General features: G+C 38.5%; 2 protein-coding genes across 3 annotated transcripts in view; one reads left to right on the forward strand and one right to left on the reverse strand.

Moving 5' to 3' along the window:
- Positions 1–8,978: 8,978 nt before the first annotated feature.
- Positions 8,979–17,326, reverse strand: gba3 (glucosidase, beta, acid 3). Of its 2 annotated transcripts, none has more exons than XM_027169227.2 (5): positions 17,191–17,326; positions 13,052–13,276; positions 11,756–12,558; positions 11,525–11,648; positions 8,979–10,860 (listed from the first exon to the last, which is right to left on the reverse strand). In XM_027169227.2, the coding sequence occupies exons 2-5, from the start codon at positions 13,263–13,265 to the stop codon at positions 10,652–10,654; spliced, it is 1,350 nt and encodes a 449-aa protein (XP_027025028.2). In that variant the 5' UTR covers positions 13,266–13,276; positions 17,191–17,326; the 3' UTR covers positions 8,979–10,651. The 2 variants fall into 2 exon arrangements, with proteins under 2 accessions (XP_027025028.2, XP_027025027.2); XM_027169226.2 differs by lacking the exon at positions 17,191–17,326 and adding an exon at positions 13,352–13,544.
- Positions 17,327–17,384: 58 nt separating this feature from the next.
- adgra3 (adhesion G protein-coupled receptor A3) overlaps positions 17,385–20,144 on the forward strand; it is a 32,252-nt gene continuing 29,492 nt past the window's right edge. The window contains exon 1 of the mRNA XM_047815339.1: positions 17,385–18,308. Within this exon, the coding sequence (XP_047671295.1) occupies positions 18,100–18,308 (209 nt within the window). The 5' untranslated portion in view covers positions 17,385–18,099. The remainder of the gene's footprint in view (positions 18,309–20,144) is intronic.

Here is a 20,144-nt window from a genome sequence, read left to right on the forward strand (position 1 = left end):
CAGCTTTGCTCCAGGAGCCATTCAATGGCCTTATAGGTTATAATTATTATACAAGTCAGCCGAAATGGTCACGGTACTTATAAAAGTGTGAGGGCAAAAGTGCAGATTCTCAAGCCTTCCCCTGGGATTTATCTGCAGGATTATATGCCTGACATTTACACAAAACAGCTCTCTAGTTTCCTGTGTGTTTGTTTGGGTGCTCATATTCTGTAGCGACAACTCACTCCTGAAGCCACACATGTTTTCATTAGTCTGTCATACTGAGATTACCAAAGAAGCATGGCAGTAATAAGGCTCTTTGGAGCCTACATCTTTGCTCACAAGCTAAAGGAGAGAGGGAAACATAACTCCAAAGCTTAGCCTTTTCTTTTGAATTAATGTCAATGTCAAAAATAGCAGGCAAATCTCGAGGTCGCTTGATGCATGCTCTTTCAACTGAAAATAACTCTGATACCACGTTTTCTTACAGAGGTCATTTTATGTGTTATGGGCTGCTCCACCTCAGTCTCAGGTGAGTTTGTGTTGTGTTTATACATAGGCCATTAGATGGAGTGGTCTGAGGTGTCAAATGACAGATATGGTGGCAATTTGGAGGTCACACACTATGAGGTGACCCTGTATTTATTTATTTTATTCTCGCTTAGTATTGATCCTCTGCATTGTTCATTGCAAGCTTAAGATCAATCAAGGTGCCAGAAAAAAATGCAAAAGGCCATAGAACCTTAAATATATTACTTAAGAAAACAGTAAACAGAGGCTACCCTTACAAAACTATGACAAGGGAACAAAATGAATATGAATAAACACAGACAGTGCGTGGCAAAAATCCATCTAGTAACTCGTGAAGCACTAAAGCGACAGATTTTTTTTTTCCAGTGCAGTGTTTATTAGGATGCTCTTTCCATCAAGGATGACCATAAAATGAAGGGGATACCCCAGCACTTGGCATTGACTTGTTGTCATCTTTAATGCGTCCCTTCAGGTTTCAGCACACCTTTTGCATGTCAGAAATTCCATAAATCATACAGAGTTTACCTGCGAGCAAGGTCTTTTCATTACATTAAAAGGAATACATGGAGCATATGTGGGGAAGCTGCACAAGGTCCAGAAGCAGAGATTCAGAAAGGGAGGGTTAATTGTGATAACAAGGGGGTGGACAAAAATATGCAGCTTAAGTGGTGAACCCCCATTTGTTTCAATAAGGGAAATTGATTCCCATGTCCTCTGTTGAACAGGCGCTCCTATCACCCGAGGGGTGTGTGAGGCGAGTGAGATGAACGCAACAGAGCACACTGATTTCTGAGTAGCTTGCTCTGCACAGACTGGTCAAAGCCGAAAAGTAGTGTGATAGATTTAAACATTGAAGGGCAGGTACAGTATATATCAGATCACTCAAGTTATTTGCAGGCCCATTCCAAATTGACATTTATTTCTGCTATTGTACACGGTAGTTATAGTATTCATTCTGATACAAATAGGCTGTAAACCAATTTTATACTCCATATATGCTGAATGATGGGAAGTCTGAATGAAAGCAGTAACTGCGGTCATTATTTCATTCTACACATACAGAATGATAAAACTATAAATGGCTAGTAAATATATGACATACAGATATGGAATGCAATTACTTCCAGACCCGTCGACGTGCATGTGTGCTGGAGAAAGGATGCAAGCACACTATGCATTAGCAAGCAGGTGATGTACTATAAAATACTGTCTGCCAGTGGGGCCAGGATGTAAAGGACAAAGAGGATGCTTATAGCATGCTGTCCCTGGGGCTTAGCCCAGCTTCACCACTACAGGGGCAGCTTAGTGGACTGATGTAGAAAGTCAACTAGTTACTTCAGCTCCGTGGTAAAGCAGGTCCAAAGCTGCTCACCTTTCCGGCCATCTGCTAGTCCTTGAAAAAACTTTTGCTTATATGAATTTGCACCTGATTTGAGCTACCAGTATGACATATCATGTACCATGATATCCATTATATTAAAATCTGAAATATTAAAATAAATAATCACATCACCATCACATCACACCTAGTGAGCTACACCTTATATGAATGCTACAACTGTAGAAACCCCTTACTGTATATTGTTTTCTGCACACAAAGGTATGTAGGTAGATTTGCTTTTACTTTGGAAAAGCCAAATAATATTTTGTAATTACAGTTTGACTAGTAAAAATGAATAGTCATACTATCAATGGTGTGAGCCCGTAACACACACCAACGAGCATGCTCAATGCCGCTTGACACATCTCATCAAACAGTATATCCCGTCTAGAGCCATTAACAGCCACTGTGCCCATTCTTCTTGTCTAGGTTTGGAGATTGAGTCTCGCTCCTCCTCTGTGTCGGCCACCCCAGAGCTCCCAATGCGGGGTGGCATCCATCTCTTCTGAACTGCAGCGGGCTCCAGGACACCCCCACTGGCATGGCACCTTCCTCCATAAATCAGTGTGTGTCTCTGCTGATAGCACGTCGCCTCAGCTGTATGGATGACTGTCACTTACCTGTGAGGACCTGCATGCCAATGAACTCCCCATTACACATAATGACACATTCACTCTGCTTCACTGTTTTATGGTAACACTTTCTCTAAGATTAGTCATAATCATTATATACTGTATATTAAATTCCTTACGAATAACTAAAATGGACTTATTTTGCATACTTTAGCAAACAATTTTGTATGCTTTTCTGTGCCAGTATTTATCTCCTATTTGATTCCTCAGTAAGATTTGCTACATACCTAGAAAGAGCCCTATTTTTCTCCTACAAAGCAATGTAATTGAAGCTGTGTAGCTGAGTTTGGTGAGTTCTCATACAAACAAAGGCAGTAGAAATGTAAGAGTATAATTCTGTGATTATTGGGACCTCAGGGAGGCCTCTTTTGCTCTCTTCAGTAGTGCTCATGCACAGCAAGGGGCCATTATTCTGATTTAAATGAAATGAAAATGTACATTCAACACTGATCCGGCTGCTAAAACAGTACGCAATTGCTCGTAATTCCCATAATTGTGTCATTACCATGGTATTCACTACATTACAAACATTCAGTAGCTGCTAAATCTACTTGAGTCACTTGTGTGATGTCTCCTGTTTTGTGATATATATGCTAGCCTTCGAGTATAATGAATAACTTGACATACCTCTAATGTAAGACAGGTTCATGTGGCAACAAAATAAAAATTAAAAAACAAGGAAACGTAACAAAGAAAACACATTTCCGAGGAGCCTTGTACTCTAGGGTTAATGTACTGTTTAGAGAGGGAAAGGAAAACACTGCAGTATATGAATAATGTTACAGCCGAAAGTAGGGAAGTTCAAGGCTAAGCCAAATGCGATGTGAGAAGACTCGACTAATTCAGCCCATGTTAGTGTAAAAACTACTTGGCAATCAGATTTAGATCATGCCTCAACATCCAGTTTAACTGATTCTAGTTGCTGAGAGGAATGTTTTATGAATGTTTTTTATGCTCGTTGCTGCTGTTTTCTTTAACATGGATATTTTATCCTGCTGTATTTAATAGACACAGCAGATAAATGAAAAGTCAGAGGGGAAAAATGGGGGTGGCATCATGTAATTTGTCACAGGAATACCTTTTTGCCTGCTTTAATTTATATTCTCTATTGCCACAATAAAGAAATTCGTAAAAACTCAAAACTTTTTGCAGAAGAAATGTTTTGTAGAAGCATTTACTGTAATCCTCCTGTCCTCCTGATAAGGGGTTTATACACCACACAACCAACACATACAGTACTGTGCAATACCAATTTTGTCTTTGATGCTTATTTTATGTATTATTGAGTCACTAAAAAAGATTTCCAAACATTACTTTAAAAAAATTCAGAAAATGATTTTCAGTAAATTAAATAACATTGTGTAATAGATTGGTTTCCAGACATAATGCTGGCTCTCAGGTTTTACCTTAAAAAACAGATCCTTTTCAAACTGAGCAAAGTCTTTCTGAGACTAGTGATGCAGTTTTTCATTTAAGTACTGTTTCCTGCTCTTTTGTAATAAATTTGTCCTTTTTAACATTTTATTTCTATTTTTAAGCTCATTTTAATCTTTTACTCAAGGGTCTTTTTCTTTATTAGTCTTTTTCTGCACTGGTGTCATCATAAGCTGATGCTTCACTCCACCAGGCTCTTTAAGATCATCAAATGCATCATTGCTGTTTGTTACACTCTTTCATTCTCATTTTAAGCCTTAATTTCCTACCCCACACAGTCCATTTCTGTCTGACACCAGAACCACTGTACGACATCAATAGGCAACCAACGAACTTTCAGGACATTGCCACAGAGGAAGACACCAGTAGCGTATTGATTGAGAGGGATATGGTTCTGAAGAACACTGCTGAGTCCCTGCAGTGGACATCTTGGACCCTGGCCTAAATCAGAAAACTTCACACTTAGTGACATATTGTCCTGCTGCATGTCCTAGAGCTAACTAAAGACTCTCGGAGAGAGCTCCAGATCTGACTACTACTCTCTATTCAACATCTGTGCCAGCTAATGCATCTCATACACTGTCACGTGATAAATCACCATAAACCTATCCATACGCTCAAATGTACAGTACACACCTGATCACAATTGGTATATGCCTTTGAGTTTGTGCGGTTCTTTTGTGAATACTGTAGGGTAATGAAATGTTTATTCCCGTCCCCCATTTTGAACCTGATCTAATTTGGAAGTTCTGTGCTTATTTGGATTTTCATAATTATGCCAGTTTCCTAATTGCTTCTCTTATTTCAAGGTTTTTGACTATTGCATAGTCCTACTATTTCAGTTGGTGCATGTATCTATTAATAAAGTGAGCCATGTACTCTCTCTGTGAGTTGGACCACAAAGTCAAAGCAAAATCGGTCAATAATGTGATTAAGTCTTCTCCTATTAATCAGAGATCATCATTACATGCAAGCAATATCAACAAACTCACATCTTTAAACTTGAAATCACCTTCATATCATGTCTAATAGAGCTACAGGGCAAGTTAGACACTTTACTACTTTTCTTCAGTGGCGGTGATGTTTCTGTAATCAGTATCTGATAGGCAATAGTCCACAGAAAGAATGACGGGACGGACGGTGTCCTCTGAGATTACCAATCTTAAACTAGATACCAGCAAGTTCAAACTTGAAATCCTTGTTAAAATCCTCTCGCTTAAAGTGTTTCAAATATGTGGGAAAGTTTGTAGAGTGCAGAATATCCTGCCTTTTTCCCCAGCATACTCTACAACAGGAAAGAAAACCTAGTAAGAAATGTTAGTATGAATAGCTAACATAGCAATGCTTGTAAGTGTTAAAGTGTAAATATAAGTACTATCCACAGTCAGAAACCATTCACCAAGGCTCGGAGATTTAGGGCTTAGGCATCTGGAATCAGGATTTAGGCAGACGATGACGCCTGCCACATTAACGTCTTGTAAGTCTGTCATATTATTTGGATGCACACAGTTACCTGGTCATATCATACAATAGCTAGTAAACTTTCAACTGATAATTTGCCACAGTTTTCTTTCAAACCTGTCACAGTATTTTCTGGTTTGAAAATGACATTGGAATATCATGCATGCATAAGTCTCTGAGGTGACAGACGCATCCAGTGACTTCAGTTCTAGCCATAAGAACATTAATATCATTACAGTCTACAGCATCAGAACTTTTATCTCAGGGTATGTGCTCTCAGGATATGTCTTTATTCTTTGAATAAAAGAAATGTTTAGTATGATTTCATCCTTCTCTCTCTCTCTCTCTCTCTCTCTCTCTCTCTCTCTCTCTCTCTCTCTCTCTCTCTCTCTCTTCCTGAAAATATCATGCCTTTGTTCCATCATTTACTTTGAGACTCTATACTGTATATAGTGTTTTCTACACTCGATGAAAACATTTGATTAAGTAAAGGTGATGGAAAGATGGTCCTCTCAACCTTGTGTTTCTTTTTCTCTCTTCAAACGATGATGGAAAAGAAAGAACACAGTGTTCACGGGTAAAACGGGATCACATACATCCTTTCTCAGCCTGATTATCAAAGAAACTATTTCATTACAAACTTACTTATAGGAATATGCAGATGAGGGAGATCAGTAACAGAAAAGGTAATTATTTACCACAAGTCAATCACCCTGAACCTGTGTGCAATATATAAGCCCAAAACATAAACCCTACACTTTGTACACATTATGTAATTGAGACCTTTAATTAAATCAGCTAAATAATTCAATTAATTTATATTAAGGAAATGAGTTCCCTTGTCTCAGAACATTTCATTATGCATGTCAAAACATAGCAAGTTAACTCTGGTCAACTAAAAATGTGCCTCCCATGCTACACACCTAATAGGATCATTTGCACAGATGCCCGCTGCAAAATATGATTAAACGTAACAATTAGAAATATTAATATGTGCCCTCAGAAGGGACGTAGCTGCTCACATGATGTATCTGCAGCTGTAACTAGACAGGATGGCTTCTGTTAGCACAGCAGTCTAATCACATAAACTTGACAAATCTCAAGAGCATTGTTCCCATGGTGGTTAAAGCATGGTAACCTGAATGAGGTAGCATTTTATTTGAACTCTTTGGTTCATATGAGTTATGTAAATACCGTATGACATGGAATGTACATACTGTGGTTTTAAAAAGTCCGATTTTTTTTTTTTTTTTTTGCCTGGTACATGATATAGCCACCAACAAAAGTCAAGTGAAACATACCATAACTCAGTTGAGATAACAGCGTATACTCATATACTTAATACTTTGTTAAAGCAACTTTTACTTGTTCACATTTTTTTGGGGTTAATAGTCTACCAACCTGACCAGTTTTACTGCACTCTGCAAAAATGTTGCAGATCTATCACATTGTGTTGGGATCTCCTGTGCAAAGCTGTCTTTGGGTCATTTCATGTTTTCAATAGGATTTAGATCTGAGCTCTGACTGGGCCACTAAAAAGCTTTCATCTTAGACTTCTGAAGTCTTTCCTTTGTCAGTGTTTGTTGATTTGTGCTTTGGATCATTAGCAAGAGTCAGAGTCAGTCAGAAAGTTAGAGTCAGCGTTATTGTCAACTCTCTCGCTCTCTCTCTCTCTCTCTCTCTCTCTCTCTCTCTCTCTCTCTATATATATATAAATATATATATATATATATATATATATATAATATATATATATATATGTGTATATATATATATACACATATATATATATATATACATATATATATATATATATATATATATATATATATATATATATATACGTATATATATATATATATGGTATAACAAGTTATAAATTATCAACAAGGCACTTGGGGTGGGTTACAATATAGACTCCATGGCTGAATGGTAGGGGAGTGAGATGAAAGTCTTCGTCTTCCTCACTGCCTGATTCGACAAGCTGGAAGATGAAATGTTTTGTGCTAAAGTTGAATTGTATTTGGAGCTGTCTATATTTCCATCTATCTTGACTAGAGCCCCAGTCCCAGCTGAAGAGAAGCAGAGCCACATCATGATGCTGCCACCACCATGCTTCAACGTGGGTATGGACATTTCGGGGTATTAGGCTGTATTGTTTCGAGTCCAAAAAAAACTTTGTACATGATGCGGAAAAGTTCAACCTTTGTCTGAACAGACCATAATACATTTTGACACATGGTTTGGTGATTAAATGTACGGCTTTACAAAATTTAGGCAGTCTTTATTTGTTTTGATTTGTTTTTAATGAGAAAAACCTTTCATCTAGAAATTCTATCACATACCCTAGACACGTGAAGAATATAAGAGAGGCACGGTGTGAGCATTATTTTACAGATATTCCTGCAGCTTTTTTAGTCTCTTGGCAGCCACATTGATAAGTTTGCTCCTTGTCCCTTTGTTTTTTAATCAATTTTGGAGGGACATCCTGTTCTTAGTAATTCCACTGAAGTGCCCCATTTTTTCCCTCTTGTTGATGATAGACTTCATAATGTTTCAGGGTGCATCTAATGTTTTGGGTTTCTTTTGTACCTCTGTCCATTTTGACAGTGAGGTCCCTGTCATGCTTTGTCAAGGTGTTTGACAACCACGGCTTCAGCAATCAGTTGAAACCAAGAAAATCCTGCAGAAACGGCTGATTCGTTATTTGGGGTTAATTACAACTACTACATTCATGACATGTAGATCATCATTTGAGTTTTAATGTGTTTGAATATTTCTAGGCACAATCCTAAGTCCTGATTCCAGAAAGGTTTCTGTTTATCTTGAATTTAGCTGGTTGCTATATGACAATAAAGATGGAAAAATATCCGACATGATCTATCCCGGTTATATATTTTACATCACAAAATCCTGCAATCTTTATATCTGTAAGGTGACATGACTTTATGTTCAACAATATAAGTGTTATTATTGCTAACTGACATGACACCATTGTTTGGTATATATATATTTTTTTTTGACCGACGTTAAGATAGCTTATGAAAACTGTAATAACGCTGCACCACAGATAAAACTCCTTTCTTATTGTTTGGTAGGTGTCTTGTTATTTTCTAACTAAAAGAACCGAAAGAGGTTTACACTGTGACTGCAAAAAAAAAATAAAAATATCAGAGGAGTTGAAGGTTTTTAGATTTGTGCAGACAGGAGAGGGTGGTTCTTGCTTTCATGCAGGTGGGAGCACATGGTTTATATATGCAGCTTTAAGTACAAAGAAAGGACACATTCATTAGCATAGGAGCATATAGGACATGGCAGGTGGCTTGTGCAGCATATTTTCCACAATTATTCACTCTTCAGTAAAAGCTTTAACCTGGTCCTGATTCGTTCGTTTAAACTTTAGAATTTTAACACAGCTACAGTTAAAACACTGTTTTAATATTACTAATTATATCTAACTATGGCAATGATAATAAATAAAATGAAAAAGTATAGCCAACATTAAACCCTAAAACATATAGACAGATAGATTTACACTGAAAGGATGACGTACAGTGTAATAACATGTATGGAGATGTTTTATTTAATTGCAACAAAGAGAGAAGGACAATATCTTCCAAGATGTTTTCATGAGGACAAGCATCAAATGGTAATCTTTTGATACATAGGGCGAGGATTAAACGTTAGCTAAATAAACCGACAATGACATTATGGCCCTGCCATAGGCATAGCGATGCCAAATGTAGTTTGAAAAGTGATATTTCTTATGAGGTCACAGTGATGGTAACATATTTCATCAAGCATTTTGACACTTTGTGTGTAATAACATAAAAGATGTAATAAAATCTTATGCTTAACAGGAACACAGCAAAAAAAAAAGCGTGCTATATAAATCGACATGACAACAAACATTATGACAGCTATCATGACAATTAATTAAGTAATGTTAAAAACTGCCATGCAATCTGCCATGTCATTTTTATGACACTGCTGGATATATTTTTTATGAGGCAAGGTTCAAGTACAGTGTGACAATGAATGATTTGAATGGCAAACAGCATTAGTGAACGAGAGCAGTGGAAGACCATCAATCATACTTTCCATAACTGACTGGTGTTATGGCTTGTCTGAGCCATCACGTGGTATTCCTTAGAGTCATTCACTTATTAGGTTTTAATGCCATGGGACTATCTATATATGGCAATACATGTATATTACCTTACAGGGCTCTCATTAGATATATATTGTAAAGTATATATTATATATTATTTTAAATCCCATTTGGTGATTTCAACATATAGAAACAAAGGAAAAATAGAGTTGCTTGAAAGTTGGCTGAATATAATTATATGAGGCACAAAATGGTATTTATTTCTATGTGATAGAGATTATCATTCATGTTTTAGTTATAATTTGAAACGATTTAGTTATCTGTGTTTAATAGTTTGCGATTACTCCTGAAGAGGCCTGATGTCTAGAAGTAAATCATCTTCTATGCTGAAAAAAAACTATAAAGATGCAACATATTATCAGAATAAAACATTAACAACAAAACATTACATTAACACTTGTGGTAAAAGTCTCCTTTTCAGCAGCATGCAATGAGGTGCTAGTTCCTAATGCACTCTGCTGTGACTGAAATCTTCTGTGCATGTAATACCATTTTACACCACCGTGTGGCAGTGCTCATCAACAAAATGTAAACATACCACAACCTCTCCCTGTCATTCATATACTCGGTCAAATCAATCCAGTGTCACAGCTGAAATTTATTTAGCTTTTCAAGTTTATTCCCTAATTTGTACAGCATGTAGATGTCAATGTGTAACTGATCGATCATGTATTTAATCATCACCTGTGGCCCTTAAGCTCATTCTACAGCTCCACCTCCTTCAACTACCCTTTTCTGCTCTTAACCTCGTCAAATGATTTTCCTAAGGTTTTACACACGCATACACACAGTTGGATAAAGTAATTTGAAGTTTTTAGGTTCCACTATTGTTTTGTAAAAATCTCCTCTATATCAAAATGATCACACATCATATAAAAATCCTTGGATTTGCTAAAAACACACTACTCTGTGCATTAAACTGTGCTTTATTCTATAGATTTGTATATTTTTAGGTTTTAAAAACTACAAAATCAGTCATCAATATTGTTTTCAGCAATTTTGTTTGTTCTTGGTGTCCAGACAATCAAATTAATGCACAGTATAGATATCAGAGTGTTGATTTCAGTTATCCGGCTTGGTATAGGTGCGATATCTTTTTATTACAGCTGCATACTCTTTACCAGAGCGGTACATTGTACGCTTTAGCTCAGGGCTAGAGAAGTCCACATGGAAGAGGCCGAATCTCACACTGAAGCCATCGGACCACTCAAAGTTATCCAGAAGTGACCAGGAAAAATATCCTCTCACATTTACACCATCTTCTGTGATAGCTAGAAAGCAGTACAGCACAGCATTAATGGTATGAAAACAATATAATATGTCAAAGTTTTAGTGTACAGCATACGTATACACACACCGTCATATACGCTCACCATCCACTTGTACAAATGCTCATTTATGCAGTTATGTAGGGTTAGCCAATCATGTGCCTGCAGCACAATGCATTAAATCTTTCAATTGATGTTCACATCAAATAGCAGGTTTGAGTATTTCAGAAAGTCTCTAAAGTTTACACAAAAAGAAAAAAAAATTAAACACGGAGTGAATGACAATTCTGTAGGCAGAAACGCCATGTTGATATGAGGGATCAAACGAAAAAAAGAGTGTTTTGAGCTGCCCGGAAGGATTTACTAACTCATATAACTCTTTACAGCCATGGTGAAGAGAAAAGCATATCAACATGCACAAAACATTGTCAGAACACCTCATTGAGTTCCACTTCGACTGTCCAGTCTGGGTGAGTCTGTGCCCATGCTAGCCTCAGATCATCATAACTGAATAAATAAGCATGTGTTCCCGATGTAACTGTATATCAGCCTAAACAACTGTGTACTACCATTAATTTTTAATTCCTTGGCCTTTCTACTAAAGTACACCATATCACTTTTATTGATTTATTACTGCAAGAGAGAAGTATAATGTACATTGCCACACCTTTTGATACATGTTGAAGGGTATCCTGATAAAACTGGGAGCGTTCAATGTCTTCAAATTCCACAGGCCCAATCTGTGAGAAGCCGTTTTCAGTGATATAAATGGCCGGGTTGTTGCAAGTCTCCTAAACAGCATATAGCATACATAAAAACAAAGTTGTGAATCTGTAAATGTAACATGTTGGAAATACATGATGCATAAAATGATGGCATATCATAAATAAAAATATACCTTTATGTATTTCAGTAACTTGCGCAGTCCTTCAGGCATAACCGCAAGCCAGGACACACCACACACTGGCCATGATGGATCTATTATAGCCTCCACTCCCTGGTCCCCGATGAAACTGAGCTCACTGGGACAAGAGCTTGTGTCCTTCACTTTGCGTGATGTATAGTAGTTCAATGCAAAGAAATCTGCTGTGCCTAAAGGACTAGGCTCGTCCTCTGAAAACTTGGGCAAACGCTGTACCACAGTAAAACCTAGTTTAATGTTCTGAGCCTCAATCCTGGACCTCATGGACTCTGGATAGTCCCCTGTGCCAAACACTGGGCAAGCAAACCAGCCCAGGTTAAAGTCCATGTATCGTTGAGCAGCAGCCACGTCTTCAGGACAGCATGGGTCTAAAGGTTCTGCCCAGTCACTGTTAAGAGCTATGGACACCCTTCCTTCCTGCAGACATCTAAAGTGGGCATTATAGCTATGCCAGGCTTTAGCATGGGCACGCAGCAAATTGTGACCTACAATGTAGACTGAGGTCCCTGGTTTTTTAAGACCTGGGGCAAAAAGCCCATTCTCATACCCAAGTTTAGCGCAGATATAAGGCTCGTTCAGTGTAATCCAAAGCTTCACTCTGTCCCCAAATGTCTTAAAGCAAAACTGAGCATATGAGTCAAAAACATCTGCAATCTCTGGAGACTCCCATCCACCACGGTCCTGCAGAGCCTGAGGTAAGTCAAAGTGGTTTAGGGTGACCATGGGCACAACAGCGCTTGCAATTAGGTCATCAATCACTTTGTCATAGTAGGCTACACCTGGTAATAAAACATATAAGCAGGGATATGCAATAACTTATTGATTATAAAACACTAAGCTTGCATGGTTTAAAATAAACATTTGCAATTGAGCATTAGGAGAAATGAGAAATTAATAAAAAGAAACATACTTTAACCAAAACCTTTAGTGCATTTATTTTATTTTTTTTTACAAAGGATTGCTAATATTTACAAGTAAGCTATGATTAGATAATTGAGATTTTATATCTATGGATATTGCCAAAACTTATCTGTAAAAATGTACATCTTGTGTACTGCTTTCTAATACTGTAGGCTATGATTAGACATTACATAGTCACACCACAGAATATAATATAAAGAGATATACTTTAAATTGTCTCCATGCAGTTCATAGATAGATAGATAGATAGATAGATAGATAGATAGATAGATAGATAGATAGATAGATAGATAGATAGATAGATAGATAGATAGATGCTTTAAAAAATGGATTACAGTCTGGACAGAGCACCTTTAGGGTTGACAACACTTGTGGTTCCATCAGGAAGCAGCCGTGACCAGGAGAAGGACAGTCTGTAGTGTGTGAGACCTAACAGCTGGATACACTTCAGGTCTTCATCCCACAGCTGGTAGCTGTTACAGGCCACATCTCCAGTGTGATCCTCAAACACTCTGCCTTTACTATGGCAAAAAGTGTCCCATATACTGGGGCCTCTACCGTCCATGTCCCAGCCCCCTGCACAACAACAACACAGGATGTAGAAATGACTGGTACAGTCACATGAGTCAGTTTAAAGTTGATTACATTTACCTTCGATTTGATAAGCAGCTGTTGCAGCTCCCCATGCAAAATCACTGGGAAAACCTTCGACGGGCGTATTTATAGAAAGAGCCATTTAGATTGCGTTAATCAGTGAGTGACCTGCAGACTTCCCTGCCTTCCTTTCACCTGTCACTGAGCGTTCAACTTAAAGCGTGTACAGCGCCACCAGGAAATCCAGCGTGCTGCGTCAGCACGTACAGCGCGCGCTGTGTGTGTGTGTGTGTGTGTGTGTGTGTGTGTGTGTGTGTGTGTGTGTGTGTGTGTGTGTGTGTGTGTGTGTGTGTGTGTGTGTGTGTGTGTGTGTGTGTGTGTGTGTGCGCGTGCGCGTAAACACGTCATCACGTACGAAGGAAAAAAAATTGTGCAGGAGTTCTCACACATTTTGTATCCAAACATTATAAACATAATTTATGAGAACCTTAGAGATTTTTTTTGTAGTAGTCAGCTTTCCAGACATAGAACACATAAGGAACACGCTGACACTATTGATAGCTGGACATGTTTTAGAGTTGTTGTTGTTGCTGCTGTTGTGTTGTGGTTGTTGCTGTTTTGTTGTGGTTGTTGCTGCTGTTGTATTGTGGTTGTTGTTGTTATTGCTGTTGTGCTGTGGTTGTTGTTGCCGTTGTGTGGTTGCTGCTGTTTTGTTGTGGTTGCTGTTGTGTTGGTGTTGTTGTGTTTCTTGTTGTGTTGTGGTTGTTGTTGCTGCTGTTGTGTTGTGGTTGTTGCTGCTGTTGTGTTGTTGTTGTTGTTGTTGTGTTGTGGTTGTTGTTGCTGCTGTTGTGGTTGTTGCTGCTGTTTTGTTGTGGTTGCTGTTGTGTTGTTGTTGTGTTTCTTGTTGTGTTGTTGTTGTTGTGGTTGTTGTTGTTATTGCTGTTGTGCTGTGGCTGTTGTTGCCGTTGTGTGGTTGATACTGTTTTGTTGTGGTTGCTGTTGTGGTGTTGTTGTGTTTCTTGTTGTGTTGTGGTTGTTGTTGCTGCTGTTGTGTTGTGGTTGTTGTTGTTGCTGTTGTGGTTGTTGCTGCTGTTTTGTTGTGGTTGCTGTTGTGTTGGTGGTGTTGTGTTTCTTGTTGTGTTGCGGTTGTTGTTGCAACAACAACAGCAACAACACCCCTGTACTATACTATAAACATTATTTTATGTTGACAATTTCGATGCAGAAAGTTTATATATGAATGCTTGACTGTTTGTTGTTGTTGTTGTTGTGGTTGTTGCTGTTGTCGATGCTATTGTGGTTGTTGCTGCTGTTTTGTTGTGGTTGCTGTTGTGTTGTTGTTGTTGTGTTTCTTGTTGTGTTGTGGTTGTTGTTGCTGCTGTTGTGTTGTGGTTGTTGTGGTTGTTGTTATATCTGTTGTGCTGTGGTTGTTGTTGCCGTTGTGTGGTTGCTGTTGTGTTGTTGTTGGTGTTGTTGTGTTTCTTGTTGTGTTGTGGTTGTTGCTGCTGTTTTGTTGTGGTTGCTGTTGTGTTGGTGCTGGTGTTGTTGTGTTTCTTGTTGTGTTGTGGTTGTTGTTGCTGTTGTGGTTGTTGCTGCTGTTTTGTTGTGGTTGCGGTTGTTGTTGCTGCTGTTGTGTTGTGGTTGTTGTTGTTTCTGTTGTGGTTGTTGCTGCTGTTTTGTTGTGGTTGCTGTTGTGTTGGTGTTGTTGTGTTTCTTGTTGTGTTGTGGTTGTTGTTGCTGCTGTTGTGTTGTGGTTGTTGCTGCTGTTGTGTTGTGGTTGTTGTTGTGGTTGTTGTTGGTGTTGTTGTGTTGTGGTTGTTGTTGCTGCTGTTGTGGTTGTTGCTGCTGTTTTGTTGTGGTTGCTGTTGTGTTGTTGTTGTGTTTCTTGTTGTGTTGTTGTTGTTATTGCTGTTGTGCTGTGGCTGTTGTTGCCGTTGTGTGGTTGATACTGTTTTGTTGTGGTTGCTGTTGTGGTGTTGTTGTGTTTCTTGTTGTGTTGTGGTTGTTGTTGCTGCTGTTGTGTTGTGGTTGTTGTTGTTGCTGTTGTGGTTGTTGCTGCTGTTTTGTTGTGGTTGCTGTTGTGTTGGTGGTGTTGTGTTTCTTGTTGTGTTGTGGTTGTTGTTGCAACAACAACAGCAACAACACCCCTGTACTATAATATAAACATTATTTTATGTTGACAATTTCGATGCAGAAAGTTTATATATGAATGCTTGACTGTTTGTTGTTGTTGTTGTTGTGGTTGTTGCTGTTGTCGATGCTATTGTGGTTGTTGCTGCTGTTTTGTTGTGGTTGCTGTTGTGTTGTTGTTGTTGTGTTTCTTGTTGTGTTGCGGTTGTTGTTGCTGCTGTTGTGTTGTGGTTGTTGTGGTTGTTGTTATATCTGTTGTGCTGTGGTTGTTGTTGCCGTTGTGTGGTTGCTGTTGTGTTGTTGTTGGTGTTGTTGTGTTTCTTGTTGTGTTGTGGTTGTTGCTGCTGTTTTGTTGTGGTTGCTGTTGTGTTGGTGCTGGTGTTGTTGTGTTTCTTGTTGTGTTGTGGTTGTTGTTGCTGTTGTGGTTGTTGCTGCTGTTTTGTTGTGGTTGCGGTTGTTGTTGCTGCTGTTGTGTTGTGGTTGTTGTTGTTTCTGTTGTGGTTGTTGCTGCTGTTTTGTTGTGGTTGCTGTTGTGTTGGTGTTGTTGTGTTTCTTGTTGTGTTGTGGTTGTTGTTGCTGCTGTTGTTGCAACAACAACAGCAACAACACTCCTGTACTATAATATAAACATTATTTTATGTTGACAATTTCGATGCAGAAAGTTTATATATGAATGCTTGACTCACCAGGGGACATTCAGTGGACTTCTTAAAGTATAAAGACATTATGTTACACCCTTTGTGGTAGGCACCAGTAAGCTTTTTGCACTGTATCAGCACTATAATAGTCTAAAAGTACTGATACAGTGCAAAAAGCTTACTGGTGCCTACCACAAAGGGTACTTTAAGAAGTCCACCGAATGTCCCCTGGTGAGTCAAGCATTCATATATAAACTTTCTGCATCGAAATTGTCAACATAAAATAATGTTTATAGGAGTGTCCAAACTTGCTCATATAGAAAAACAAGTCTCCTACTTTATTCAGTTGCATGCAATGTCTGCTCTCCTCTCTGTTATAGGTTACCCACAGCTGCGAGTCCGAACTTGCTTGAACTCTTTAGACCCACAATGAACACAATGTAGACAGGGTTGAGGAGTATTGTGTTACAGTTGTAATATGTTTAGTTGGCAGGTAATTTACCTGTTTAATGTTTAGTTAGCAGTTACAACAGGAATTTATCAATTAGCTAACAGGAGCTTGTTCAATTGTTAGGCTATGATTAGACATGTTAACACCACAGAATATAATATAAAGAGATATACTTTAAATTGTGTCCATGCAGTTCATTAGCAATGTGGTTTAGTTAGTTTACCTAAATGTATAGTGATTTTTTTTATTTATTCTTCTACATGTAAGATATAAGTATCGCTAAATATTAAGTGTACAATTATTGGTTTTTATATTGGTCTCTCATATAAAGCCTAATGGAGTTTGTAGTTCATTAGGACACACATTTTCGTTTAAGTGAATAAAAAATAAGTAAGTGGCACAATAAAAAAGACACAAATCATCTACCATTTACACACGATTATAATTTAGTTAATAAATAGATTATTTTGTTGTCGATGCAGTTTACAGAAGAGGAAAACAAATGACAGACAGACAGACAGACAGACAGACAGACAGACAGACAGATAGATAGATAGATAGATAGATAGATAGATAGATAGATAGATAGATAGATAGATAGATAGATAGATAGATGTCTACAGCTTTTTAAATACTTTACTCATTGCTATATGAAATAAAATAAGAATGTGAAACACCTGGAAGTCCCTCAGAGTTCTTCAGATCTTCTTCTCTATAGTTTCATTGATGGCTACATGTCGTATGGCAGTTACTTATTTCTTGTATTATAGTGAATAATGGTGATAGTGTGTGATCCAGGACACTTGCGCTCCATCGTGGACTTTATGAGAAAGGTAACAGAGCCGCGGTGACGTCACCAGCGGAAGTGGAGCACCGGGATTCACGCGAATTTTAACGAGTTAAACAAACGCGAGCTGCAGCGTTCTCACCGCCGCTTTACGGGCTCGTTTACTTTTATTTTATACTTCGATAAGCTTTCTTAACGTATAAACTAAACAAAAACGAACCGAACCGTGTCGTCGGGACTAAACGAAACCCGAGTCGCGCTGTGTTTCCCAACATGTTTACGGATCTGATCGTTCGTGCTGCGTTCAACTTTTGTCTTCTCTGAGAAGTGAGAAAGCTGGTGCTTGTGTCACCCACACAACGCGACATGGATTACAACCAGCAAGGGCAGCTACATACAGAAATTTATTCTGGAGTTAAAGTTTTTTTCCCTGCCGAACAGACTTTGTTGAGCCTGAACCGACTCCATGGAACCGAGTCGTAAAACGAGCCGATTGGGTAACAAAGGAAGGATCACGGAGCGCTTCTCTGAACTGATTCATTCATGTGGAGCACACAAAGCCATGGCGCATCCGAATGTAAATGTGGATACCAAGCTTTCAGTATGACCACATATTCATTGGAGCAGATTTCCCCATGTGTGTTTTTTAATTGTGTTGCCCTGGATTTGAAGCTTTTTTATGTCTATACATAAACATATAAAGCAACAAACTCGTTGTTGAAGCAACAATCCAGCATTTCGATACTATAACTTCACTCAGTTGCTCATCTCGTGCATTTCGACAGAAAAAAGCCAGGCAATGTCGCTCAGCAGCTGGTGTGGGATTTTTTTGGCTTTTGTGCTGCTCGGGACGGTAAACTGTGCAGCTATTCCTGAATGTAAACCCAGTGAAGAACGGTCTAAAGCCAGCAGTCGGTCTGGTGCAGTGGATAAGAAGGTGGTGTGTAGCAATATGGAGCTCCAGCAGGTGCTACCAGTCACCTCTTTCCCTAACAGAACAGTCACACTGTAAGTAACCACCCTCATAATCATGGTCGTCTTGTTTACCTTGAGTGACACCACCAGGTTTTTATTGGCACGTTGGGCTCCTGGTGGAAGGAATGAAGGTCTATACAGTTCAGTCTATGTTCCTATAGCTCCAGCTTTTAGTAAATGCACCACGTTCAGCTCATTCACTTGACTTGATTTTAAATCTGTTGGACAGCATGGAGCGTATATACAAACTGTTAGTACGTCTTTTGTAATATTGCACTTACTAGGCTGGATACAGTGGTGACACTTCAGTAATCAGAACCACTTCAAGTCAAGAAGCTTTTATTGTCATTTCATCCATATAAAGCTGTTGCAGTACACAGTGAAATGAGACAACGTTACTTCAGGATCATGGTTCTACATAAAACAAAGACAGAGCTATAAGGACTTAGTAAGTAGTCCTAGATACATAAAGTGCAACTGTGCAACCTGGTGCAGACAGTGCAGGACAAGACAAACAAGACAGTGCAGGACAAGACAAACAAGACAGTGCAGGACAAGACAAACAAGACAGTGCAGGACAAGACAAACAAGACAGTGCAGGACAAGACAAACAAGACAGTGCAGGACAAGACAAACAAGACAATAAATAGAAAAAGCGCTGACCAGTGTAAATACTGTATGTTCAACAATATTGCGTGCAGTAATACTAATAATGAACACAGTTTCATAGCAGCAGGTCCCTGAGATAATGTAAAGAATTGTGCAAAACAGCAAACGACTGAAATGTTAGACAGTATGTGCAAAGAGCAAAAAAGTGTGCAAAAACAGCATGTAAACAGGTTGATGGATGTATATTGGAAGTCTGTGTATATGGTGTTGGTCTGTGCAGTCCATACAGGTGATGTTCGTGTGTATTTTGCTATTCTTTACCTTGATATAAAGCTGTCACATCATAAATGCATCCACAAGGTTGAGACAAGTTTGCTTTTCTGTCCAACACTGATAAGCTGAGTCACTTAATAAGGAATCTGGTCTAAAGAAGGTCTAACAATTTGAGCAACACAGCCTGTGTTTTGGCAGCTGGTATCTCACAACAGTGTAGATGCCCGGCTGCCATCCAAACTCTGCATCCAACAAGCAATTTCCATGTCTGTGCGTTTGCACGTAATATTCCACCACGTTCTTTATTATTCATGTATTGACCATGAGGAGTTTCCAAAACCTGGAAGGTTACAACAGACCTTTTCTGTGGCATGGTGCAGAGCTGTTACTCAAAGCATACCTACATGTAAAGTCTTGATCTTCAGCACTAACTCTGCCTTGTTATTAGCTTATATTAGATATAGACATAACCCCACATGCAGTGCAGTTGGACATTAGACTGTGTTAAACAGGCTTGGGATCCTTCATTGAACTTGGAGCATTTGTCACAGCTGTTAGGTCAGAAAGTTCACTAATATTTATTTGCCGTGAGGATGTCATCTTAAATTTTTATTTCTGTTCAATGTATACAGTTTTCTTCTGCAAATGTTCATGGTGTAACCAGCCCTGTTGTTGGGGGAATAAAAAAAATCATTCAAATGTAGCCAGTGTTTCATAATTAATTGTGCAAAGAATCTCTGTGCTAAAGTGATGGAACATTTCCAGACTCCAGATGTGCTTGAAGAACTGTAAATGTAAAATGTAAAATGTACTCAGGCAGTTTGTATAGATATTTGAATAATAACCGTCTCAATTTCATGGAGAAAACTGTGTGAATCTTCTGAACTATTCACTTGCAATTAGCTCTGCCGTTTTTGCTCAAGGACTTTGTTTATCAAGACAAATTAGTTTCTTTGGGAAAATGAAAATTTGGCTGAATAACGCAGT

Source organism: Tachysurus fulvidraco, chromosome 1 (assembly GCF_022655615.1).
Source record: "Tachysurus fulvidraco isolate hzauxx_2018 chromosome 1, HZAU_PFXX_2.0, whole genome shotgun sequence".
NCBI classification, from domain to species: Eukaryota; Metazoa; Chordata; class Actinopteri; order Siluriformes; family Bagridae; genus Tachysurus; species Tachysurus fulvidraco.

Bases quoted from the DNA above. Each gene is read 5' to 3' on its own strand.
- gba3 (XM_027169226.2), bottom strand. From the start codon at position 13,436: ATGGCTCTTTCTATAAATACGCCCGTCGAAGGTTTTCCCAGTGATTTT. The intron at 11,649-11,755 runs GTATATTTTTAT...TATGCTGTTTAG, and splicing joins AGTTACTGAAATACATAAAG to GAGACTTGCAACAACCCGGC. The intron at 10,861-11,524 runs GTGTGGCAATGT...ACTGCTTTCTAG, and splicing joins CCTTCAACATGTATCAAAAG to CTATCACAGAAGATGGTGTA.